The sequence below is a fragment of the Microtus oregoni genome, unplaced genomic scaffold, assembly GCF_018167655.1.
Source record: "Microtus oregoni isolate MIOR12 unplaced genomic scaffold, Mior012 000016F_ref0000370, whole genome shotgun sequence".
Lineage (NCBI taxonomy): Eukaryota > Metazoa > Chordata > Mammalia > Rodentia > Cricetidae > Microtus > Microtus oregoni.
This window is the reverse complement of record NW_024543075.1, coordinates 1,532,853-1,559,778: the sequence shown is the minus strand read 5'-3', so window position 1 is coordinate 1,559,778 and position 26,926 is coordinate 1,532,853. Positions and strand designations below refer to the sequence as shown.

Sequence of the window (26,926 nt, the reverse complement as noted above, 5' to 3'; positions counted from 1 at the left end):
CCCAGATGGCACAACAGTATCAGAGCTGCTGGCCTGGTTGGTGACCACCCTAGGGCTCAGCCAGGCCCCTGAGGAATGATGTCTTACCCAGTGTCCGGTGAGGCGTGCCAGGACCTCCTCCCCTGACATGATCTTCCCAGAGATCTGGTTGATGCTGGTGCTGCTCCCAAAGAAAGGCTGGAAGAGAAGGTGGCCACCGGATGAGTGGGGAGGAGGAGGGCTCTGCTTAGAGGCACACCCTCAGAGATCCAGGGCACTCATTCTCACGACTATGGCTTAGATGAGGTTCACTACTAGAAAAAGATGCCCTCACTCCAGTGCCTTAGTCTGGATTCAAATCTGTAGTCTTTTATCATGAGGACGATAGGACTTAGGCCTGCAGGCTCCGCTATGTGGCCTATGGGCAACCCTTTCTTTCCCTGGGCCTGACTGTGGGGATACAAAGGTGTACTTGTTTGGGGCACTTCGCCTGGTGTGGAAGGAGGGGATCAGCCCTCCCTCCCTCTCTGAGCGCCATACACTGCCTCCCACAAGCTGCATCCATTACCTTGAGCTTGAAGTCCAGTTCAGCTTGGAGCTTATTCTTCTCGCACGCAATGGTCACTTTGCCCCCTAGCTCCATCGTCATGGTGCCATACAGGATCCCTGAAATGCAACTGGTGTTGGGTTTCATCCCTGAAAGCCTGTGTCGGCAGACAGGCAAGGAGGGTGGGGAGGGTGTGTGAAGGGGGTTTGCTGAGATGGAGCCAGAAGCCTGCCTGTCCTTCAGTACTTTGGCCCAGGAAGGGGCCTCCTCTGCTTTGGTCTGAAGATACCACACCCTTCACTGGGTCAGCTCCTTCAGGAGCCCCAATCTCAGTGTCTGAGCAGTCACATTTGTGGCTGGGTTCTGCACCAAAACTAGAGAGTAGCTGTGTCTGTTCCCTGCCGCCCCCAGGACTGTGCAGGTATATCTGTTCCCAGCTGTCCCCCAGGAGTGTGTCGCGTGCATCTGAAAACCCAGTATGTATTTTTCTCAGTCCACTTCTGGTCATACAGAAAATATAATCTAATTTAAAAATCACCACCATGATTGCGGTAGTTTGAATAGGAATGGCCCTCATAGGCTCATGTATTTGAATGCTTGGTCATTAGGGCATGGTTCTACTTGACCAGGATTAGGAGGTGTGGCCTTGTTAGAGTAGGTGCAGCCTTACTGGAGGAAATGTGTCACTGGGAGTGGGCTTTGGGGTTTCAAATGCCCAAGTCAGGCCCAGCAGCTCTCTCTTCCCGCTGCCCGCTGACCAGGATGTAGAACTCTCAGCTACCCCTCCAACACCACTTCTGCCTGCCTGCCATCACACTTCCTGCCATGATGACAATGGACTAAACCTCTGAACTGTAAGCCAGACCCAACTAAACACTTTCCTTTATAAGAGCTGCCATGGTCATAGTATCTCTTCAGAGCAAGACACTAAGACACTGAAGAAACAAAACACCCAAACATTTCTATGTGAAAACTCAGAAATGTGAAATAAAATATTTCATTTTCAAAAATGAAAAGTAAAAAAAAAGTAAGTGTAGCCAAAATTCTAGTTGGTCTTACTAATAAAAACCCAGAGTCAGATATAGGGGTTACTGCTGAAGGTCAGAGGAGCAGTGAGGCCAGCCACTAGCGGGACCTTTCACCTCTATCCATGCTCAGGTCCAATGGGCCATCCTGTCCTCAGACTTCTCCTCTCACTGCAGGGGCGATCCTCAGATTGCAACTGTCTGCTCTCAGCTCCTGTCTCCTTCTGCCTTCTATTCCTCTCTCCACTCAGCTCCACTCCTGTCTCCATCTCCTTAGTGCTGGCGTTAAAGGGTGTTTGATCCCAAGTGCTGGGATCACCTTTGTGTGAGCTCTGTTTCTCTTTTAGACAGATTCAATCTTGTGTTGCCCAGGGTGACCCTGAACTAACAGAGAGCCCCCGTCTCCCAAATCCTGGGATTAAATCATGTGCCACCACTCCCTGGCCCCTAGTGGCTTAGCTCTGCACTCTGATCTTCAGGCAAGCTTTATTTGTTAAAACATACACAAAATGTCACTGCAGGAAGAGCCATTTGTACCAGCAAAAGGCTCAACTCCTACCCCTACGTTCTTCCAGAAAATGCCACAGGGAACTACATAGTTTAGAGGAAGGGGGGGATCTTCCTGTTGCTCCAGAGGACTAGGGTTAGTCTAACTCTGGGCTGCATTACAAGGTAAGAAAAGTCAGCTACAAGTTTGGCGTAATCTCCGCACTTGGAGGCCGAGGCATGAGGATTATGAGTTGGAGAACAGCCTGTGCTACAGAGTGAGTACCAGGCCAGCCTGGATTACGTGAGGAGACTGGCAGTTTGAATGAGAATGTTCCCCAGAGGCTCATGTATTTGCATATCTGGCCTCCACTTGAAGAGGTTTAGGGGGTGTGGCCCTGTTGGAGGACATAAGTCAGGAGGTTGGACTTAGAAGTCGGAGGCCACGTTGGGAGTTTCTCGATATTTTCCTTTGTTCTCTCTGGCTTGAGGTTCAAGATATGAACTCAAAGCCTCCTGCTCCAGCTGCTGTGCCTGCTGCTTGCTGTCATGCCTCCCCACAATGATGGCTAATTATCTCTCTGGAATTGGAAGCCCAAATAAAATCTTTATTTCATAAGCTGCAAGATGCTTATCAATATGCCTGAGGAGCTGAGTTTGATCCTCAGGTTGTACATGGTGATTGGATAGGACCAACTCTTTCAAGCTGCTCTCTGACCTCCACATATGTGCAGTAGCGTGTGCTTTGTGGTAAAATATAAAACAATAGAAATGGGTTAGCCAAAGATATAAGCGCTAGCTATCCATATGCTTAAGTGATTGGCCAAGCAGTGATTTAAATTATATAGTTTCTGAGTGGTTATTTCGAGTCTGGGCAGTGGGGAACAAACAAGCAGCCTCCTACAACAGGTGTGAGCAGTGGTGTAATAGTGGAGGGGACCTTTCCAGTCCATGGGACTCCGAAAGCCCCTGAAAGATATGCTGAACACAAAGCCAACCACGGAAAGCAAGCTGTGCTGTCAGCCACAGCACCAAGAGTCCTATTATCCTAAGACTGCTTCCTCCTGTGTCACATGGCTAGATGGGAGAACCGAGGTGGGGCCATCAGCCTGGATTCTTGGGGCTGGAACCCTGGAGAGGCAAGCCACAGCTGCTGCCCTGAACCTGGCAGGAAACATAAATGTGAACTTGGTATTTTAAAATATAGAATTTTTTTTTTCTTTTGAGACAGGGTTTCTGTAACAGTTCTGGCTGTCCTAGAACTTGTTGTTGTAGACCAGGTTGGCCTCTAACTAACAGAGATCTGCCTCCTGAGTGCTGGGATTAAAGGCATGTGTCACCACCACCTGGCATAAAATTATTTATTATTTATTTTTATTTTTAATTTATTATTATCTTTTTTTTTACATTTGCAATGTAGCCCAGGTTGGCCTGGAGCTACCTCAGTCTCTTAAATATTGGGGCTATAGGTTTGTACCATCATAGCTAGCTCTTAGGATGTTCTTTTAAGTGCCTGAATGAACAGATAGGGAGGAAAGAAGATAAAGGAAATCCCAGGTCAAAAAAAAAAAAAAAGTAAAGTAGAAGGAGAGAGTGAGGGTAAGGGGGGCAGGTTTTAGCAGCACTGGCTACCCTTGCAGAGGCTTGGAGTTTAATTCCCAGCACCCACATGGTGCCTCACAAACACCTATAAGTTCAGTTCTAGAAGAAGCTGGTGAGCTGACCCCCTCTTCTGGCCTCTGTGGGTACTACAAGCATGCACACAGGCAGACAAAACATACACATACATAAGATATAACTAGAAAGAACAAAGGGATGGTGAGGAAGAGGATAAGGAAGAAGGGAGATGGGGGAGAGCCAAAGAGATGAGATGGAAGAAGGGGGCAGTCTTAAGGATCTGAGACCTTGGCAGGTCTTGGCCCTAGTAGCTGGCAGTTTGTCCCCAGCCATTTTCACACCACAGAGACTTTTATAAAGTGTCTCTGTCATAAGAGATTGCTACAGAAGGCCTTCCATAGCCAAAGAAGCACCAAGGACCAAAGACATCACTCTGACTCTGGGGATTTCAATGAGCACTTCCTGTGTGGGCCCCAAACAGCCTGCTTTGTAGAACTGGCAGAGACACCCAGAAAAATCACATCATCTTACCTAAGGTCCGAGCAGCCATTGTTGGCTCCTGGGTCTTGTCTACCCCTACAGCTCTGAATGCTTCCTTCTGTGAGACCCTATGACACTCACACATCCTATATTCTAGACCTTAGACCCCAGAGTCATCCACTGAACAACAACAACAGCAACACTTTAGTTGTTTTTGTTTTTGTGACAAGGTCTCACTATGTAGCTCTGACTGTCCTGGAACTCACTGTGTAGACCAGGCTGATTTTGAACTCACAGAGATCTCCCTGCCTCTGTCCCTAGCATGTTGGATTTAAAGACATGTACCACCATGCCTGGCTCACTAAACAAATTTTCCTGAGCATCTTTTAGAGTTCTGCTGTTGGCTGTGGAATACAGGTCACTCACACAACAGGGCATGAATATTCCCAGACAGAGATGGAAGACAATCACATTTAAAACAATAGTGAGGATAGTTCTCCGGAACCTAACCAGAGTAACCACGTCCCAGCAAGCTGCTGCTCAGCTGTTGTCAGTGCCAGACTGCAGCAAAGTGCGTGGTCAGAATCCTGGTAAGATCAGGGAGGCGGCACACCCAGTGCCAACAGCCACGTGCGTTTCTGGAGTCTGGCTTTGCCTGTGCGCTGTGTTTGTTTCTCTAGGAGCACATCTGCCCTGCTGCTTTAATACACTTGTCGCTCTCAGGCCAGGTCTGCATCAGCTCTGCCAGAGACTTAGAGGCACTCGAGAAAGGAGCTTGGCCGGCAGGGTGTGAAGACTTAGGGGCATAAGCTAAATGCTGCTCCCCAAATCCAGCTGCACTTGACCAGCTCATTCTTTGAGTTGTCAGAGCTGTGCCAGGTCAAAGGTGAATTGGGTTTTTTTTTTTTTCTCTACTTTTTAAGATATGATCTCACTATGTAGCCCTGTCTTTGAACTCACAGAGACCTGCCTTTGCCTCCCAAGTACCGGGATGAAAGGTATAAGCCACCACAGCAGGTTTAGCATGGATTCTCAACTTTATTTTCGGGAGTTCTCAGGGTTGGATACTAGCCTCCGCAGGCTCAGTATGTGCTCTATCGCTGAGCTTCAGCTTCAGCCCCCAACCAGAGGGATTTCGAGGGTGGGAAAGCTCTTCAGTTTGACACTACAGTGGTAACTAAATGTCACTAGTCATAAAACCTGTAGAATATATACAAGGAGTGGGCCTTAAAGGAAACTAAGGAAGACATCTGTGACAGGAGGTTGGGGGTGGGTAGGGGTTTACAGGAATTATACTTCTTGACCTGTGTGTGTGGTGCTGGGACCTGACCCAGGGCTTCATACATACCAGGCAAGTGTGCACCACTGAGCAGTGAGCCCAGCTCCCTTCCTATCTTTTAATTTTGAGACATGGTCTCACTAAGTTATCCAGGCTGGCCTTGAACTTACTCTGCAGCCCAGGCAGGCTCTGAAATTTTAATCGTCTTGCCTCGGCCTCCCCAATAGCTGGGACTGATCACTAACACAACAGGAACCAGAGGGAAAAATCAGCGAGGAGAAAATAGGAGTTGACCCAGAGTTACACCCCCAGTTCTGAAAAGCCACTTAGGTCAGGACACCTTCAAACAAGCAAACACGGGAGTGCTTAGCATCTGCTCTGCTTCATCTCGATCATCAGTGCCACCTGAATTTGGAATCCCCTGGGAGGCATACCTTTGGGTAGGTCTACGAGGGTCTTCCCAAGGAAATTTAGCAGAGCAAGGAAGACTCACCCTAGGTATGGATGGCATATCCCGGGGTCCTTGGCTGAATACCAGGATCATCTCTGCTTTCTGACTGTGGATTCAATATGACCAGCTGCGTCACCTACCCCTCCATAGTTGGCTGTACCCTCAAAGTGAGATTCAAAATAATCTCTTTCTTCCTTTCTTAGTTGTTTTTACCATGTCATAAGAGGACAAGTAACTAACACAGTCTCCTACGCCATGACTGAGGGCTAGCCTGGCCTATCGGGGAGTGGGGTGTGGCACAGTCACTCACCTCGGCAGTGGGCGTAGGGCATGGTGAGGGTGTACTCCTCCTTGCGGTTCAGGAAGGTGACTTTAGCTTTGCCATCCAAAAGCGCTGACAGGGAGTTCCCTGCAAGGACAGAACAGAGGCTGTTGAAGGCACAGATCCTTAGCATCTGTCTGCTGCTGGACCCCAAGGTCTGAGTGCCCTTTCAAAATAACCCAGAGTTCCCAGTGCCTCCAGCTGGAGCACCAAGGGAGAGACACAAACCTCTGGTCCTTGGATATCATAAAAACTCTTTGGTTTGCACCCATTATGAATCCTGGAAAAATCATCTGCCTTGCAGCGTGTTTGTGATCTAACCTACTTACTCCACCAGGGAGCATCAGGGTGGAGACTATAAACCTTCTGGAGCTAGCCTAAGCCCAGGGCATAGGTGGGAAAGGTGAATGGAACATGGGTGCAGATGCCACATGCTACCGTCTGCAGCTACTGGACACACAGGCCCTGAGCACACACCTGCACCCAAGGTGAAGAGGCGCCTGAGGGGGAAAGGGGAAAGGTGTTGGTGAGGTTACCGGGCACTACCATTCCCCAGCTCAGAGAAGCACAGAAACACAGCATGTGCTGTGATCATAGGCTGCTCTGGCCTTCTTGGAACACTCCAGTGCCTGCCACCAGCCATGTGTGGCTACCAAAACACTTGATGGGACCCATGCAGTGGAACACTGTGCTTCACTCTGATTTCACCTCTATACACCTACCTTCTATCTATCTACCTATTACCTACCTCTCTGCCACCTACCCACCTACGTATTGTCTATTTGCCTATCTGCCTGCCTATCTATCTATCTATCTATCTATCATCTATAGACTGACTTTCTATCTATCTACCTACCTTCTGTCTGTCTGTCTGTCTGTCTGTCATATATCCACCATCATCCATTTGCAGCTCTGGGGATGGAACCCAGGGCCTCTGCACACAGGTACGTACTTTCCACTGATCTACAGACCAGCTCCGCTTTTAATCACTACACACAGCCACACTGGCTGACAGCTATGGAATCAAGTGGCTGTGCTGGAGCAAATCCTTCCTGCAGGCTTCTCCTCCTTTGTTCTCTTGCTTCCCTGCAGAAGGTGTCCACTCTAAGCAGACTTGGGGTTACCCATGTCATTCCCCCACTGGGCTTCTGGGGTTCACTGGCTTTTGGAGTGAAGTTCTCCCCCAACTTCTCTCACCACCACCCCCGGAGCCTCCTCACCATAGAACCTGGACTTTGCTGTGATGCTGCCGCTCATGCAGAAGCCATCCTTCCGGTTGCTGACATAGAAGGCAGACACAGGAGGATGGTGGGACACCTGCATGAAGAGAAGTAACTTTGGGGACGGCTCCAGAAAGAGCAGTCCTAGAAGTGACATACCTCTGGGTCCCAGGGGGAAGTGTGGAATGAGGGACACATTCCTAAAAGTACCAGGGCAGAGCCTGAATCCCAGTATTTGGGAACTTATTCAGATTTCTGAGTCATCTAAGGAGAGGTCAGGCTGCTGCCCTCCTCCAGGGGGCGCTCTGTCACAGCATCATGCCTGTCCTTGGAGAATCCCCAGGGACAGTGACCAGCGTGCAGCCTCTCCTATGGCAGGGTATGGGCCACTGAAAACACCACCCTCGGTCCCACAGGCACCTGCCCACCACCCACACCGAGCTGGAAGGCTGATCTGGGCAGTGGTGTCTTGCCTGCTCTGCTATGTAGAAGGTGTGGCTGTTGGTCTGAGGGTGCAGCCAGCGGCAGCGGAAGGTCTCCCCCAGGATGGGGTTATAGGGTTTCTTGATGCCCTGTGGGGAGCACAAAGACATGCTGGAGGAACCAGGAGGAGAAAGTCACTTCCAGGGGTCTGGATGGGGTGAGGTGCAGAAGAGACAACATAGGGGTGCTCCTGCCTCTAGAAGGGGTTTTGAGTTGCCATTAGCACCCTGCTTCTGCTTTGAGAGATGACTTTTTGAAGATGACATACAGCTGGAGGCACACCTCGGGAATTCCTGGCTTTTATTGAACTTCCCAGAGGGGCCTCAAGACCTCAACCAAATCTGACTGGCCAGGACTGGGGCACAGCCCACACATAACTGGGTCAAAGTCAAGCTTGGGAGGTACCAGGGTTCCCTTGGTCTATCTCAGTCTACCATATGACTCTGGGTTGGTCTCTCCTCTCTGGGCCTCAGGCTCACATCTATACGACATACAGAACTGGAATTAAACCCACTGGAATCTTCCTGCTTTTGCCTCCTGAGTGCTAGTATTGTAGGTGTGAGCTACCACACCTCTGTGTGTGCTTGTGCGTGTGCACATGTGTATGAGTGGACATGCCTGTGGAGGCTGGCCGTCAACGCTGAGTACTGTCCCGCAGAGGCAGGACCGCTCGCTAACCTAGCACTTGCCCAGCAAGCTAGGCTGGCTGGCCTGTGAGCCATGGGTTCTCCCGTCTCTGTCTCCTCAGCACTGGGGTTAAACACGCATTGCCACCTGGTTCACCCAGTCCTGTGAACCTAAGAGATGAAACCCAGGTCTTCGTGCCTGCAGGGCAAACATTTTACTAAGTGAGCTGTCCCCCATCCTCCCTGCCCCTTCAAAGATGGATTCTCACGTATATAGCCCAGAAGGTCTTGAACAGGAAATCCTCCTGTTGGTGCTTCCCTAGTGCTGGAATTACAGCTGTGCACCACCAGGTCTGGCCAGAGTCTTGGGTGTCAACTTTGTGTACTATGGAACCCAGCTTCGGGTAGACCTGCAGTGCACTCCGTAATCAGCCCTGGGCTGGGGGTTCTCGAAAGGGGCTCTGTGACAGATAACCCCAGATTCCAGGGGTACCATGTAACTCAGGGTCAACACTGTTGTGTGTGGTGGCACCTGTCACACAGCCTGAGAAAGGATCCAGTTAGCATTGGGAGCTGGGCCCGAGAAGTCCAAGAAAGGACTGTCCTCCACCTCTCGGGATCTGGGGCCGTGGTGGGCAGAGCTGGGCGTCTTCTGGGCCACAGAGAAGAGTGTTGGTCCCACTCATGGTGGGCTGATGGACCCCTGCTTGAGACCCTGCCCTTCCCACAGGCCCCCCTCACCTTGGGCTTCTTGTAGAAGCCAGACAGATACCATCGCAGCACAAGCTTCATGCGGCAGTAAGGGTCTTCCTCTGCGGCTGCCCTGGGATAGGGGTGGAGAGCTCTGACTCAGGCTGGGGTCCCCAGCTATCCCCCCCCCAGGACTCACCCCTTTCTTCAACCCTTCCAACCTCCACCCACTTGTCTGAAAGAGGCAGCCTCATCCCAGACGACCTCAACACCCCCACACCATACTTCCAGGTGGGCCAGAAACAGGAAAGTGGCTTTAGCACGTAGCCAGAAAGGGCTATGGCCACTTCCACATGGGGGCAGAGAGAGCTCTGCACGCTCCGGGCTGCTGGGGGCTGCTGGGGCGCCCTCACCTCTAGGAAGAACCCTTGATGCACGTGCCTTTACTTCCCTCTTCCTGGCTCTACCCTGCCCCCTGCCTCTGCAGCTCTCAGGGGCCGTGGAAGCCCCTTCTGTCAGTGATAGTGCCGCACCTGGAGAGCAGGTCCCCATGATAGTAGTAATCCGAGAGCTTGCTGAGGAAAGAGCGAGGCTCCAGCACGAAGGTGGGCAGCACCACGCGCGACAGGTCCATGCCTGGCCGCAGCTGACGTAGCAGCACCCACATCAGACTCTTGTTTTCCTCTGACACGGTCTCCACCTGGGATGTCTCATCCAGCTGCAGCAGAGCAACACGGTCAGGCCCCGTGAGCTGGGACGTGAGGCCCCGTGAGCTGGGACGTGGAGTCCCCGCTCTGGGTTGCCCAAAGGAGCTGAGGGACAGGGAGTCAGCACGGCGCATTTGGTCCTTGCCCACAGGATACATGCCTGCCCTGTGAGAATGAGTGCCACCACTCATTCTGGGCTTGGGAGCGAGCGGGTTCGTCTGCGGGTCTGAGAACAAGACCAGCTCTTTTCTACCTCTGGTGTCCCGGCTCTCCTTCTCACAGGTACAACTGCTATGGTGCCGTTCACCACATGGCTCATTCACAAGGCTCTCACTAGAGGCCAAACCCACAGGGCTGCCCGATCCTGTACGTCTGGCCTTCAAAACCCCCTTCTCTCTAGAAGTTCCGGCACAGGAATTTGGTTTCCTGGGTCTTCTTGTGCTTGTGGGTGTGCCAGGCAGCTTTCTGCTGCTATAAGAAATGCTAGATGCAGTCAATTTTAAAAGAAAGGTCTGAGCTAATCTCAGCACTAAGGAGGCTGACAAAGGGGACAGCTATTTATGGCCAGCCTGTGCTCCTGAGTGCGTGCTAGGCCAATCACAGCTACATAGCCCAGTCACAAAGGAAACAAGTTTTATCTTCAGCGTGGAGGGCTTGGTGTGGATTGCTGAGCAGCACTGCTTCTGAGGCCTCTGGAGAGGCGGTACGGGATGGAGGAAGTGCACGGCAGTACAAGTGCTCGCGATTAGGATGCAACAGAGAAAGAAACCTAGCAGACCCCTCTCAGGCCATGCCCCCAGTGATTCTAACTTCCTCCTCCCAGGTCCCAACTCCTCAAGGTTCTATCACCTCCCAGCAGTGACAAGCTGTCCACACTTGGCCTTTGGAGGATGCTCAACATGCAGATGACAACAGTGAGAGACAGCACAGGTTCCTCAGGGGCCCAACGTCGTCCGACCCACGGATCTCCCAGGGTCATGCTAGGTGTATACAGGTCCCCAGTGTGTACAGGAGTTTGTCAACTGTCCAGCAGGGAGGGCTGGGATCTTTCCTAAGCTTCCTGTCCCCTGGTCACAGTCCACCCCAGTGCAGGAAAGCTGATGTGGGCCCTCACATGCACAGTGGGCAGGGCATTCAGAGATGTCCACTCATGGATGCAGACGCGAAGATTGCAGCCCTAGCCCTGCCGTGTCCCGTTTCCACTCTCTAAGGTGACAGTGGCTCTCACCTCTCCCAGCTCCTCTTGGACCTGCTCCACATAGGTCGTTCCCCTCCGTGGCCCACCAGGGCTGTCCAATGGGTCGCTCCCACTCTCATTGGTCTTGCGGCTGTGATCCTGGGTATCAGCATCTGAGTCTTCGGCGTTCTCTCGTTCTGACTTATCGGAGAATGCATCATTCTCCAGGTGGTTCTCCAAGGCAGACCCGTTCAGCCTGGAGAGTGGAAATGCCCATGGACCCCCAATTCCAGCCGGCACCTAGGACCTCAGACACCCATCTTGGTACCTGGCCTCTCTCACTGCAGGGACTTCACACACTGCCTTATACTGAGTGAACTGCCTTTGTACAATTTGCTCCTGTTTTACCCACGGAGGAGAACAAGTCTGCCACCCTGGCTGGCCCCCCTCTTGCTGCTTATGGGGACAGCATGCAGGCCCCCTCTCACCCAGATCACTCACGGGAACAGATCTTGGTCTGGGATGGTGGTTGAGGTGGGCAGTCCGTAGAGAGAAGAGGGCGAGGCATCGGGTGAAGACCCCTGCTCTCCATCTCGGCCCTGCCTGCATGTGCTCAGTCGCAGCAGGCTGGAGCAGCGCAGGGCCAGCTCCAGGGCATCCAGCCAGCAGCGGCCTGGGGGACACAGAGTGAGTCTGGTGGGGTGGCTTTCCCTGTACTTCCCCACTGTGGTAGTTTGAATATAACTGGTCCCTATAATCTCATAGGGAGTGGCACTGTTAGGAGGTGTGGCATTTTTGGAGTGGATATGGCCTTGTTGGAGGAAGTGTGTCACTGCGGTGATGGGATTTGAGGTCTTATATACTCAGGATACCACCCAGTGTCTCAGTCAACTCCTTTTGCCTGCAAGGTGTAGGATTCTCAGCTACTTCTCCAGCACCACATCTGCCTGCACACTGCCATGTCCCACCCTGATGATAACGGACTGAAGTTCTGAACTATAAGAGTTGTCATGGTCATGGTGTCTCTTTACAGCAATAGAGACCCTAACTAAGACACCTACCAAGGAATGATGGGAAGTGGCTTTCAAAAACCAATCTCCTGCCAAGGTACCCTGTCTTTCAGTCATAAAACGTCTGGTCCCACACCTCACTCCATCCCACTAGGGTCAAGTTAAAGATCTGCCTCCCCACAGACCCCCAGCCTTGCATGTAGCCATTCTAGCAGGGATGAATATAAGCTAGAGACAGGCCTGCCTCTTCCTTTGGCCATCAGACTATTGAAACAATGGACCTCAAGACACCGGAATTTTCCCAGGAGTCTCAAGCTGGGGAAAGGAAAGGCTGAAGCCTGGTACCAGCCAGAGGGGGAGCCTGTCTCCCAGAGAGATCTCACAGAGTTCTGAGAACTTGTCAGACTGCCTTGCAGGAGAGCCTGGAGCTGACAGTGATGGGTCAGTGATGGGCAGGACCACACCCTGACCAGGGCTGCTTAGCTATGCACACCTCCTGCCCTCTACCTAAACCTAAATTTCACACCAAGAACCCAAAGATGGACTTGAGGGCCTTCGTTTCTCTTCACAATGTATCCACACTGAATAAATCTCCCTCCTTTGTGTTTCACTGCTGTTTGAATGTTTAACTCATAAACTGAGAATGGATGGCTGAGTCCAGCTTGTTGGGGCTGCCAGCAGCTCTGGGACATGTGTGCACATGTGTGTGCCCTTGGGAACGACAGAGCGTGAGGCACACATCAGGGATCGTGTGTGACTAGGGACAGAGGCTGGGCAGGGGTCTGGTATGCCAGTGAGGAGCCAGTGACCAGGCTTCAAGAGGCAACAAAAGCCAATCAGGGCTGTGGGAAAGCAGGGAACAGGCAGAACGGGGCCTCTGCTGTGGCCCTGAGGTCCCATTTTCTTCATGACAGTGTGTGTGTGTGTGTGTGTGTGTGTGTGTGTGTGTGCAGGGCTTGGTTAGACCTGTGTCACACCACTGTCCTGGGAAGCTGGGAAGCGGGGGGGGGGGGCAGGTGTGACGGATAGGAGGGTGTTGTTAGGAGCTATGGGGAGAGGCACCCATGCAGGTGACACCAGTGTCCGGCATGATTACTAACAGCAGGGCTTCCATCCACCTCATGCCTCAGAGCCTCCTATAAATGATACCTTAGTGTCCGAGGGACTCATGTGTGAGGGCCCCAGCTTAAGGTGAGATAAGGAAGCTTTTGATTCCTAAGCTTCCATGCTGGGTGTCCCTGGGTACTATGGGCTTCTTTCCCTAACTTAAAGCTACACAGCCTGTTGTTAGCGAGCCTCTAGGGCTACACTGGGAAGCTCAGGGGACCCACCTGATGCCCTGGAACTGCCCTCTTGCCGAAGGATGCCTGGGATCCTGAAGGGCTCACTGTAGGTTTGCTTTGAGCACAGTACTACCACCAATGACACTGGGCTTTGGTGGGGACAGTGAGAGGATCATGGGAGGTTACATAACTCAGGGTGAGACCTGGGGAGATCACTGTGGAATTGGACTTAGGCAACCACTGTGTGGTTGCCATAAAAGACTAGACATCCTGAACGCTACACATCCTTAGAAACCCGTTTGAAAGCCTCTGGCTCCTCCTGTAGGAAGCCTACCCTGATACACATGGGGCTGCAGATAATCTTCCTTGACTGTGGACCCCGACACTCAGGGCTTCAGTTCAGGCCTGCTATCTGTTGGCGGCTCACTGCTCAGACCCCCAAGGTGTGCAGGCTCTGTTAGGGCACAGGTTGTCTGTCCACCCCAGAGTCCAGCAGGACCAAGGTGAACAACAATATTATAAGCATGACAGAGAGGGTGAATAATATTAAAAGCATTCAAGATAGTCCGGGCAGGTGTTGGATATAATATATTTGACCACCAGGGGAGCCATAGCATCAGTAGTTAAGCTATGTACGGGATTCCAAGCCAGGACAGCAGGACCCCAGTTGTGGGGCCTTCGACCTCCAGCAGGGGGCACCAGTTCTGAGGTTTTGATAAGGAGCCATAGCCCTGGCTAGAGGCTGTCACCTGAAGGATTCCTAGTTACAGAGATGAGCTGCTGCTTGGAATCTGTTATCTAATTCAGAGACTCTGGACTTAGGGACGCCCACATTGATACCTGTAACCTATTGCTAGTCTACCTCTGGGTTGCCTGTTACTTAGTGTCCCCATCTGTCAAACATGAAGTATCACAGTAGAACTCGTTGGTGGTGCTCAGAACTATCACCTGATTATCTCCATACAGCCCTGAGATTCTCAAAGCACTGGGGTGGCAGGTACAGCTAGTCCCATTTAATCCACGAGGAAACTGAGGCTCGGCCGAGAAAGAGGTATCACTGTAGGGCACTCAGTCTGTGACTTTGGGTAGCTGATTCCAGGGGACTCTGGGATGGCAGAAACAGGGCAGGTGGCACTCACCATCCGACTCAGAGGCGGCCCTGAAGATCAGGTAACTGCTGGGGAGTGGCTGGGTGATGGAGCCCACACTCTCACCTTTGGGGCCCTGGAAAGGCAGAGACCTGCAGTGTCAGGCACTGGGCCAGGAAGGCCAGGAGGAAGGGGGTGGGGGCACTCCCCATCCCTTTCTGAGCAGGGGCCCCTCCAGTTCAGATCCCTGATTACAGTGGCCACACCCAGCTAAGGCAAATCCTGGAGTCATAGTTGAATGGGAGCTTCAGAGGGACAGCTAAGGGCTGCTCAGTGTAAGGAAATATGTCTGGTATTTGGAGTAAATGTTTTGTTTTGCTTTCTTGTTGAGACAGGGTTTCACTATGTAGCCCTGGCTGGCCTGTAACTTGCTCTGTAGACCAGGCTTGGCATCAAACTCAGACCTGTCTATTTCTGCCTCCGGAGTCCTGGAGAACATCTATACAGTCAGAATTTTCATATAAAACAGTTTTATTTTTTCCTCCTTTTTGGTTTTTCAGTTTTTGTTGTTGGTTTGTTTTGAACAAGGTCACCCTCACTCTATAGCCCAGACTAGCCTAGAACTTTCTTTTTTTAAAAAAGATTTTATTTATTATGTATACAGTATTCTGTTTGCATGTGTGTCTGCAGGCTAGAAGAGGGCTACAGATCCCATTATAGATGGTTGTGAGCCACCATGTGGTTGCTGGGAATTGAACTCATGACCTCTAGAAGAGCAGACAGTGCTCTTAACCTCTGAGCCATCTCTCCAGCCCCTGCCTAGAACTTTCTATGTAGCTGAAGATGGCTTTGAACCTCTGATCTTCCTGCCTCGACCCCCCAAGTGCTGCCCACCTTTGGGCGATGGAGTGTCCTCAGCAGGCTGAAGGGTGGCTGTGCCGTGCTAGCTCAGTCATATTCATAAATTTTTGAGGTGCAGTATTTTTAAGCCACAGTGAGTTTATTCAGCTGTGATTTCACCAAAAGTGGAGAGAATACTACTTTTAAAACTAACAGAAGCCCAGGCATGGTAGTTTGTACCTGCCTGTAATCTCAGCATTTAAGAGGATGAGGCAGGAGGATTGGCACAAGTTCTAGGCTAGCCTGAACCACAGAGTGAGTTCTACACCAGTATGGGCCATAGAGTAAGAGAAACCATGTCTCAAAAAACCAAACCAAACTGGGTGAGGTAGTACACTCCTTCAATCCCAGCACTCAGGAGACAGAGGCAGGCAGTGCTCTATGAATCTGAGAGGAGCCTCCATAGTGAGTTCCAGGCCTGCCAAAGCTACAGTGTCACCTTGTGTCACTCCCACCCCCGAATCCAAGCAAAACATAAACTTTGTTGTTTCTCTGAAACCCAAATGTCACTTGGTTTCTCCTGGGGACCCACGCCTTTCCTGATGAGTCCTAGTTGAACAGACTTGGTGATGAGGGATGAGGTCTGAGCCAAGGGACAGGCCCCTCCTCCCCTCCAGACAGCACTGGATGAGAGACCTAACGTATAGCCTGGATCTGTGCCATCTCCACTTCCCCCAGCTCATCACAGGATGCTCACCCCCCTCCCCCAGGGATCCCTTGCTAGAGCTCCCGTTTTAGAATTGGGATCCCAAGAGAAGCCCCCAATCTCCCTGGAACCCCCCCCCCACACACACACACTCCGGGCGCCCTGTTGATCAGCTCACCTTTACGGCCCACACAGACTGGTCCAGCGGGTGGAAGAGTTTGAAGCAGAAGCCGTCCTTCTTGGAGGGGCGCTCGATGAGCTCGCAGCAGTGCAGCAGCACCGTGCCCACCCACTGGCCCACCTTGGGCGTCTTGTAGATGAGCAGCACGCCTGGCTTGAGCACGCACCACAGCTTCGTCCAGCTCTTCAGGGTCCCTCGGATCTGCAGAGGACTTCGTGGTCAGGGACACCCGTGGAGGATACTCCCCAAGCCAGCTACACAGCTTGGTGGGGGTGACCAGAGGCAGGGACTGGGGGGATGGACTCCCGGAGGCTGCAGGAACTAGGAGTAGCCCAGACTTCTGGGGGGGAGTGTGGTCCTCACAGCACCTTGACTTTGGACTCTGCCCTCCAGATAGACCTATGAGGAGCTGGCTTCGGCATCGGGTCATTTGTTATCGTGGTTCAGGGTTTTGTAGTGACAAACACACGCGTCTCCCAAGTGCCACGGATGTCCTGGCCTACAGGAGCCCCTGTGAGTGGCACCTGCCTACCTTCAGGTTGTCAGCCATGATGACCACACTGGGATCGGTCAGGGCACTGAAGAGCTGCTTTGTGGCCCGCTTCTTCTCCTGCCGGTAGTTCTCCTTCTGTGCCTGCAACCAGAACAGAAGTGGGTCACGGAGAGCATGGGCTGCCCCAGCTCCTCCCACTGCCAGCAGGGCACCGGGAAAGGAGGATGCAGAGCAATGGCTCTCAGCCTGTGCATTGTGACCCCTTCCAGAAGGGTTGCATATCAGATATTTGTATTACAATTCATAACAGTAGCAAAATTATAGTTATGAGGTAGCAATGAAATAATTTTATGGTTGGAGGTCACCGCACGAGGAACTTTAACATTAAAGGGTCACAGCGTTAGGAAGGTTGAGAACTACTGATGTAGAGGGTACGGGTGTCTCCTCCATCCTCACCCTGAGCCAGGCCCACCTTGAGAGCGTCCTTCTTGGAGACCCTGGTCGTTGGGGAGGTACATTCCTTGTCAGATCCATTGCATAGTCTGTACTCAGCCTGTAAGAGAGGGAACGGGGTGCTGGGGGTGTCAGTGTATGGTTGGGGCTGCCAGGGCCAGAGCAGAGAAAGCAGAGGTCCCAGAATAAACAGAAATGAGAAACTGAGCTGGGCACCAGCATTCATCTCTGCTTCTGACTAGACACTAGACGTGAGGACACCGACTGCCTCAGCACCCGCAGCCATGCCTTCCCACCCCACCCGACAGACTGTGCCCTTGAACTCTGAGCCCAAATAAACCCTCCTTCCCTTAAGGAGCCTTCAGGGGCATCTTGTCTCAGCAATGAGAGAAGAAACACGGTGGGGTTTGCAAAGAGGGTTTTAGTGGCAGCTTAGCCAAGGTGGTGACTAACTCCTAGGCTGTGTCAGCCATAAGGACAGCATCCCTATCTTCCCTGATGTCCAGAACCACTCCTCAGCTCTGGGCAGGGTCAACTAGGAGACTATGGGGTAGGGATGGCCATTGGCTCTGGGGGAGTTACGTTTGGAGGGTCAATGTCTGCAGACAGGAGCCAAGCATTTGAGCCTGGGGCCACAGCTCACTTCCTGGACCTAGAGCAGTAACTATGCAAGGAGCCATAGCCTCACAGATGAAGAAACTGAGGTCTGGGGTACAGAGCCATAACTTTGTCTAAAGGTCACAGGTTTGGGGATAGCAAACTGTGCCATGAATCCCACATGCCACCTGTTGCCGGGTCCCTAGGCTCTACAGGAGTGATACACATGATACAGAAGCTGTCACAGGCTACTGGAGTTCACTGAGACACTGCCTCTGGGAACAAGGCTGCACCCCACCCCATTTCAGACCCATGCATGTTTGTCGCAGTGTCCCCCAAGGCCTCTGGTCTCTGACAGAGAGAGAAGACAGCAGTCCTAAAGAATTCAAATACCATGCCCTTGAGAACAGCGGAAGGTGACCATTTCTAATGGAGAAGGTTACATGGTTCTTCCCACAGGGTAACAGTGCTCACAGTGGGAGCAAGAAGCCAGAACTCAGCGACAGACAGAAAAGCACAGTGAGAACTCCAGGGGACAGCTTCAACTTCCCCAGTTTCCGCCAGATGTTGAGAGCCCCGGGTGTTGGAAGTCCCTCTGTTCACTCTCTCTAGCAGCCTATTCCAGTCACTTCTGCTGTAGACGCCTGATTTGGCGATATTTTGCTATCTGCTGCTTCTTTCTCTTGGCTACCTACATGTGTTCTTGTACTTTGTCTTGGTAAATACTTAACACACTTTAAGCTGGGCAGTGGTGGCACACGCCTTTAATCCCATCACTCGAGAGTCAGAGGCAGGCAGATCTCTGAGTTCGAGGCCAGCCTGGTCTACAGGACAAGTTCCAGGACAGCCACGGTTACAGAGAAACCCTGTCTTGAAAAGCCAAAATTAATTAGTTAATTAATTAAAAAAAAAACTAAACACACTTATTCAAAATTCAAAACATGTCTATCGGCTTTGGCTGTCCTGACTCACTCTCCTGCACAGAACAAGCTGAAGTGTCTGGGAAAAAAAAAACCCAAATGAATATTTCATGATGTGAAAATTATGGTGTGAGAGTCAGTTTTAATTGTCAACTTGACAAAATCTAGAACCACCTAGGAAGCTTCTCAGCGAGGGGCTCTCGAGATCAGGTTGGCTATAGTTTTCTTAGCTGGGTTGACGGAGGTGGGAAGACCCAGCCTGGATGTGGATGGCACCATCTCCTGGGCTGGCACTGGGCTGAATGGAAAGGGGAGCCCAAGCTGAGCTCCAGCCCAGGGGATTAGTCACCTCAGCTGCTCTCTGCCCTTGACTGTGGTATGGGCGACTGTGGTGTAGGTGACCAGAGCTCCAGGTTCCTGGTGCCTTGTCCTCCCTGAAGTGATGGACTGTAACCTGTACTTGGCTCTGAGGGACAGACTGGAGTCCACAGGTTCATGGAGGCTGTAAGGGTGAGGGATTGAAGTACGATGTGTGGGCTTTTGTGTTGGTGGGTATATCTGTACTCATTTTTTTTAAAACATTGTGTGTGTGTGTGTGTGTGTGTGTGTGTGTGTGTAGGTAGGCAGGTAGGTGGGAAGACAACTTGCAGGAGTAGGTTCTCTCCTACAGTGTGGGTTCCTGGGATTGACCTCAGATCATCAGGCACAGTGGCAAGCGTCTTACCTGCAGAGCCATTTCACCGGCCTGTATATGCATAGTAACCAGAACAGCTCAGCTGGGTGTGGTGTTACACACCTTTAATCCCAGCACTCGGGAGGCAAAGAAAGGATGACCACTGTGAGCTGGAGGGCAACCTGGTCTACATAATGAATTCCAGGCCAGTCAGGGCTACACAGTGGGACCCTCTCTCAAAGACAAACCAACTGACCACAACAGCTCAATCCATGGTGTCACCTGCAGAGAAGGGGACCATATCATAACAAGTCTCAGAAGCATGCCCTGGTCACGCAGCAACCAAGGAGCCATGCTGGAATTGAACCTGGCAGTCTCCCTTCAGAGTTGCACCCTCTTAGTCGCAAAGAACATTCTGGATCATCAGAGGAAGTGCCCAAGGGCTCTGCTCAGAAGCAGTCATTGAGCTGAGGGTGAATGACAAAGCACGGGCCAAGCAGCGGGCCTCTAGGGACAGGCCCTGGGGGTACTCTGCAGAAAGCTTCCCAGCCTGGCCTGCTCCTCCGTGTGGCTGGGTAGATGCATCTCTTCCTCAGCCCCCAAATGGCCTGCATAGAAAGAGGACAGCCTGTCTCGAAAAACCAAAAAAAAAAAAAAAAGAAAGAGGACAGCTCTGACCACACTGCTGGTGACAAGCTCCCTTGACTTGACCAGGGCTTAAGTCCCAGCTCTGCAGGAATTGCGGTTAGCTGTCTGTCAAGAGTGCCCCTGTGGGGCAGCTAACTCAGTCCCTGCTGAGACTAGCAGCTGGCATTTCTCAAGAACTAGGAAGAGATGGGCAAATCAACCAATGGTTTAAATTAAAACACTATTTACAGAAAGAAATGGCCCAGTGGCTAAGAGCCCTCGAGAGGACCCAGGTTCGATTCCTGGTATCTACGTGGTAGCCTCCTAGGATACCAGGCACGCAGATGCACACATGTGCATGCAGGCAAAACATCCACACACAAAATAAAAACAAATACATCTAAAAACCCCACTATTTACAGCCTTCCACCAGGTCAGGTTTAACCACAGAGAAAGAGGGGAGGCCAGCTGGGGGCCTGGGATGGAGTACCTGCACATCAGAGGCCCCAGGTCACCCTTGTGTCCTCATGTGTACCGGGCCACACAGGGACACCTACGAAATGGGAGGGCCCCTCTGAACTGTGGAATTTGAGGGTTCTGGGGAGGTGGCTCAATGACTAAAACACACACTACATTAGCATGCAGGCTGGAGTTTGGATTCCTAGAAGCAAGCCATCGAAAAGGAGGACAGATGTTGTAACCACCTGTAATCCTACCAACTGAGAGGGAGAGACGGATTCCGTGGCAAGCTGGCTAGCAAGAGCAGCCAGAATTGGTTAGCTCTGGGTTCGGGGAGAGGCCCTGCCTCAGTAAGTAAAGTACAGAGCAATAGAGAAGGAAGGACACCTGATATCAACTTCAAGTGTCCACATGCATGCACACATAGCACGTATACCAACGCAAACTTCGCATTGCACACACACATACATATGAGTAAAATAAGATAAGCTGTAGTTGGGAACAAACCACACATCTGAGAAGGGCGAAGGACTGGGAATATATATATAATGCTTACAGCTCACTAAGAAAAGACAAGCAACCCAAACGGAAGATGAGAGACTCAGCAGCATCCCCCAGGAGGACGCACATGATGCCATGCAGATCTGAGTCAACACGGAAACCCAGCCATACTGAGACGCCAATCAGGAAGGTTACAGTCAGAGACAGAATAGAAACCCTCAGTGTTGGCTGGGGAGACCTGAGGGAGGGCGACCGGGGACATGCTGGGGCTCACCAAGCGCACAGGAGTTCAGCAGTTCTTCAAAAATGGAACAAAGAATGTTTCAGAAGTCTACAGTTACTTTAGCACCTGGCAAGTTTACAGAGGGCTGTGGCCCAGACACATGTGTACACGGGTGCCCGCGGGAGCTGTTTACTGCAGCGAGAGAAGGGAAACCACCAGGAAGTGGCTGCAGAGGGAACAGCACAGACGAGCGTGGAAGGAGGGATGGAGCAGGCTAGTAGCTTGGAGGCTCCCCCTATCAGAGGGGCTTCCTTTCATGGGGACTTCCTACTCCCCAGATAGTTCTGTCTGGCACACATCTCTTCTCAGGTCTCCTGGGCTATGCTCAGCTTCTAATAAACCGAGAGACAGAGACTAAACCCATGCAGCAAGGGTGTAGCCTGAGAGTTGAGGCTTTTCCTTTTAAGTATGGGGACCGCAGGCTCAGCCAGTGCCCTGCTGTCCCTTTAGTTAGGCTCCCTGCCTCCCAGTCCTCCCACAGACAGGCTCTTACCGGTGGCACCTTCGTGGCAGAGCCTGGGGTCAGGGGCTCTTCATCTCTGGGTGGTGACTGGCCATTGGACTCCATGTCTCTCCCTGGAAGACAGTGGGTAGGACTCCTCAGAGAGTGCCCTGGAGGCTGCCTGGGAGGGGCAGGAAGCCACAAGAGTGTTGTGGCCCTGAGAGGTGGAGTGAGCTTCAGCAAAGGGTCCCAGAGGCTCTGGCTAGGCCCTCACAACCACAGAAAGGAAACGGGAGGAGCTGGCGGAAACAGGGGGCAGCTGGGCTAGTGGGGTGTGACCGAGGCCCTTGGATCACCAAGCAAGCATGGTGCCCAGGCTCAGAGGCACACTGGTTCAAAATCCAGGACTCCGGTAGTCCCAGAGTCTTGCTCCAGATTAGCTGAAGAGGTGGGAGGGAGGCTTGGCACCTGGAACCCTGCCCTGCTTCCCTGTACTCTGCAGCCTGAAGGAGAGAGATGATGGTGGGGTGGCCTGAAGCCAGCCATGGGTATGATTTAGCTACTGTCACCCGCTGCCTGGAGAAGGTGGTGCTGTGGTTTATAAGAGGCCATGAGTCAGTGGTGGGGTGAAACTCTTCCTGAAGCCATAGGCCAGCGATAAGGGGAAGGAACAGTTGGGAGGCTGGGTGTTCTGTAGATCACCTCCCAGGAACTCTGGGAAGGGCTGGGTAATGGAGACATTCTCTCCAGAAAAGCTAGGACAGTGACCTAAGGAAGTAGTTCTACCCACCAGTCAGAGAGCAGTAGCCATCTGAGGTCATCTAACATCCCAATCTGGCATGGTGACTACTCCCCCCATGTGACTGAGCCTCAGGAGCTCCCACTCTCTGTCCATACAGCCCCTGACTCAGGCCTTGGTGACGGGGAGGCAGCTGTCCACTCTCAGAGGCCACATGCGGAAAGGCGCATACTGATGGGGAGGGATCATGCTCCAAGCACCCAAGAGCACAGAGGTGTCCACGTCACTCCAGACATCCTAGCACTGGCTCTTTGCCGCCATACATATCCTGTCCACACCCCTGCTCCTGGGACCTCTTACATTCCTTGAAGAGAGCCTGGTGCTTCCCAATCCTGCCCTGCCCAGTCAGTCCTTCCACAGATCAAATCTCCAGAATCCGACTAAGGCTTGCCACTACCTCCTCTCTTTCCCTCCTCCCCACGGGAACCCAGTCTTCCTCTCCTCTCCTCCCCCTGTTCCTGTGGCACAGGTGAATGAGGCCTGTGGGTTATATCCTGGGCATCCACCTTCCTTGTGTGCCAGTGATTGTCCAGAGTGCCTTCCTCACTCTGAGCCTCGGTCTCCCCTTCTGGTGGCTGAGACTGTTGATGGCATGACTCTCCTTCCTTGTCACAACCTTCCACCTGTTTTCTCCTCACTCTGCACTCAGCCTTGGGAGGTGGAAGAGAGAAGAGGGCAGGGCTAGTCCTCAGGAGCAGCGGGATCCCACTTCCCACTCTTCGGGGACTCTTGAAAGGGAGAGCTAGGTGTGTTAAGGCTAGCTGTGACCTACAGCGTAGAGAGGGCTCAGCTCAGACTCGGCTATGGGTGGGCAGGCATGGAAGCCATAGGTCCAGAGGCTGCGAGAGCATTCTTTGTGGTGGGGTCCACATCCCAGGACCCAGAACTTCATCCACAAGTAGCGTGGAGGTAGCACAGACTGAACTGTTCCCTCCCAGGGTTCAGGACCTCTTGGAAGTGGGACATAGGTACTGATGTTGTCTATATTTTATAAATGGGTAGGGGCTGGAGAGATGGCTCAGAGGTTAAGAGCATTGTCTGCTCTTCCAAAGGTCCTGAGTTCAATTCCCAGCAATCACATGGTAGCTCACAACCATCTGTAATGGGGTCTGGTGCCCTCTTTTGGCCTGCAGGCATACACACAGAGAGAATATTGTATACATAATAAATAAATAAATAAACAAACAAATAAATAAATGGGTAAACTGAGTCCCAATAACTGATCTGCAGGCACCCGGCTAGGGCTGGGTCAGGTGCCGGTCCTCACAGCCCGTTTGATACAACTGCCCTCTGCCGACCCTAAGTTAGTCCCTTGTCAGCAAACTTGGTCCTTCAGCATGCTGTGTACCCTTTGCTCACGAAATCCTTAGTCTCCTTCATGTGGGAGCCACCCTCACTGGCCATGAAGGTCCTGGAGGGGTGGGACACCGGCTGAGCTCTCACAACTGCAGGGTCAGGGGGACCCTCTGCTGCCCATGGCCTGCACCGACCTGGGGTGATGGGACCAAGCTCATTTTCGCAGCCCAGAACCAGGTTCCGTGGGAGCTTCCGGGGGTCAGTCTTCTGTGGAGTAGAAGCTGGTGGACACAGCGAGAAGCGGCGCCGGAGAAAGGCCTCTTCCTTCATGGCGTGGGTACTGGGAGGCTTCTGAAAAGAAGAAGAGGGGGGCAGGTGGTCAGACCTCACCTAAGGTCAGGGGGAGGGCTCCGATGAGTCCACAGAGCAGTCAGGAGAGGACAGACCAGGTTGCCCCAAACTGTCAGGAGTTAAGTTGGTAGGAGGCACTATAAGGAGACTGGGGTGTCCTCCACCCGCTTTTTCCATTTTAGGGCACATGAGATCCATGGCACTGCCTAAGTGTCTCTGGTCTTGTGTGGGTCCCTGGACTCGAAGTCCTGAACAAGCTGAGAAGGTACAGGTGTGCTCTGACAGGTTCATACCAGACTATGACATCACCCACCTGCTAGGAACAGCCCTGGGAACAGGAGAGGCCACAGGGGAGGAATGACAGCCAGCCACTCCCACACTCTCAGCCACTGCAATGCCTTCAGCAGGGCCCACGGCCTCACAGCCTCACCCGAAACAAGGCCTGCCAGCTGAGCAAAGGTGATCAGCCACCTCCCAAGCCTTTCCCTGTTGACTGAACAGAACCCATCCAGTCTCAGCTACTCTTGTACATGAGAAAACCACAAAGGCCCAACTCCAAAGTTGCCTGACCAGTTTTCAGTCTATTGACCAGCTTTCCCCCTTGCCCAGCTTTCTAGGGACATGGCCTGAGCCTTTTTAGCTGGCCAATAGCTTCCCAAAGAGCCGACTTTACCTCCCTTTTTTCCAATGGTCTGATCTCAAATACACATAGCTTTCCTGCTGGACCAGGAATGAACAGGGTACCTGGGGTGTCAATGGTTCCAGGGGTTTCTATCCACAGTCCAAAGCCTGTCTGTGGCCCCTGTCTACTTCTTAATTCAGCTGAGATTCCCTGGCTTGTGCCAGGCCCAGAGCAATCAGGGCAAGCTGGACCCTTAGGGACCTGCAGGGGCAAGAGGGCTATCTCTGGCAGCAAAACAAAGGGTGTTGACAGAGTTGGTTTGCCACACCTGGAGCTTCACTTTCTTTAGGGATTGAGTGACACAGGCTTGGGGCAGGGTTTACAGTTTATTCTCAGGTATCCCATCAGGCCGTCTGCAGTAAGTGTGTCAGGGGAGGGTGTGTGTAAGTAACTAGAGGGACTCACCGAAAAGTGTACCCCATGCACACCTCATGTTCACTATCTTGTCTTCCTCACCTCTCTCCATCTACCTAATCATTCATTTACACACCTGTCTGTCCTCCCTCCTTCCTTCCAACCATCCACTACTCACCTCCCTATCCAGGTACCCATGTGTCAGTCATCCATTTATCAGTGTATCCATGCATCATCCACCTACTCGCCCATCCATTCTTTATCCATCCATCCGTCCATCCAGCATCCATCCAGCATCCATCCATCCATTGTCCATCCGTCCGTCCATCCATCCATCCATCCATTGTCCATCCATCATCCATCCATCCATCATCTATCCATCCATCCACCCACCCATCCAGCTATGTATCCATTCATCCATCATCCATCCATCCATCCATTCTCTCATTCTCTCATCTTCCCCTCCTAAATATTTCCAATCAGTCAGCTGACCAAACTGGTTCCCACTTTCTTCTCATTTCCCCTACACTCAGACACACGAGGTGGGAGGGGCAGTGACTACCCAGCCAACATGAACAGAAACCCCGCCCCCACAGTCCCAGTACAATTCAGGCGTATACCCAGAGCCATGGGCTCTATAGCTGACACCTACAGGCCAGTGGTGACCCCGCAGCTTCCTTCAATCTGCTCGCTCAGCAGGAGGCTTCAGCTCTGCAGAGCTATCCTGAGGCCCCTACTCCCCTCCCTGTCCTTTGTGCCCTGACCATTAGAGGCCTGCATCTGGAGGACACTGTCACACACTAGGTGTGTGTGTGAGGGGGGTACATCTCACAGGCCAGCCAGTCTCGTAGTCCTGAGCTCTGCCCACCTGGTGCCGCTGGCCCTCGTTCTCCACTCCTTTCACCTACTGGACTCCAGCCTCTTCACAGTCCTGACAAACGCTGAGCCCGAGCCTGCTGAACGACCTCCGTATGGCTCGGCTCTGCTCTGCTCTCTCCATGTCCCCACCCCTATTGTGCAGGCTGGGTTTTGTCACATTCCACTCAGGAAGAGTGTCCTCTGGGTGACCACTCTTTGGCTGCACTGTGTGCATTCTCTGCATAGCACTGGAGGCTCCTAGACACCCTCCCTGGCAGTTCTTTACTTTGTTAAAACTCTTGGGCAAGAGAGATGGCTCATTTCATAAAACATGTGCTAGACAAGCAGGGGGACCCCGAGCTCAATCCTCAGAACCTGTAATCCCAGTGCTGGGGAGGCAGAGGCACTTGGATCCCTGGGGCTGGCTGGCCAGATCTGAAAGGCTCTAAACTAGTGAGAGTTCCTGTCGCTCTGAGGAATTGCACCTGAGGTGGACACACATATGCATAAGCACACATGTGCACTCTGTCTGGCTATGTCTTGCCCACCACGTGATCCCACCACCCAGGGAAAGCAACAAGTGAGGCAGGTCCTGGACAGGGACCTAGGAATGTGGGGCTATAGATGATGCCCGCGGGACACTGTGGAGTAAAGCTGCGCTCCCTGAACAGCGTGTCTCCTACACTGGGCGCACCCAGTCTCCAGCTCAGGGAAGAGCTTCAGAGAGGTGACCAAGGCAAGGGCTGCTATCCACAGTAACCACCACAGTCACTGTTTCTAGCTAGTGGCTAGGTATAAGGGGCAGTATTTGTAGAGTGCTTGGAATGGCTAAGGAATGGGGTAGGAGGCGGGGACCATCCTACATACAGAGGGCCAAGCAGGGAGCTGTCAGTCAGCGCTGGGCCAATGGTCTCCTCCCAATAGAAGCTCTAGGTTGTCAG

General features: G+C 52.3%; 1 protein-coding gene across 2 annotated transcripts in view; it reads right to left on the bottom strand.

The window, feature by feature from the left end:
- Positions 1–26,926, bottom strand: part of Osbpl5 (oxysterol binding protein like 5) — a 55,326-nt gene that overhangs the window by 6,803 nt on the left and 21,597 nt on the right. For both annotated transcript variants that reach the window (XM_041667118.1, XM_041667119.1), the window contains exons 2-16: positions 23,935–24,091; positions 21,697–21,779; positions 17,163–17,243; positions 16,730–16,831; positions 16,195–16,398; positions 14,522–14,606; positions 11,591–11,762; positions 11,141–11,345; positions 9,739–9,923; positions 9,257–9,338; positions 7,880–7,978; positions 7,407–7,503; positions 6,175–6,273; positions 548–645; positions 88–177 (exon numbers count right to left, since the gene is read on the bottom strand). In XM_041667118.1, the coding sequence (XP_041523052.1) occupies positions 88–177; positions 548–645; positions 6,175–6,273; positions 7,407–7,503; positions 7,880–7,978; positions 9,257–9,338; positions 9,739–9,923; positions 11,141–11,345; positions 11,591–11,762; positions 14,522–14,606; positions 16,195–16,398; positions 16,730–16,831; positions 17,163–17,243; positions 21,697–21,779; positions 23,935–24,070 (1,818 nt within the window). In that variant the 5' untranslated portion in view covers positions 24,071–24,091. The remainder of the gene's footprint in view (positions 1–87; positions 178–547; positions 646–6,174; positions 6,274–7,406; positions 7,504–7,879; positions 7,979–9,256; positions 9,339–9,738; positions 9,924–11,140; positions 11,346–11,590; positions 11,763–14,521; positions 14,607–16,194; positions 16,399–16,729; positions 16,832–17,162; positions 17,244–21,696; positions 21,780–23,934; positions 24,092–26,926) is intronic.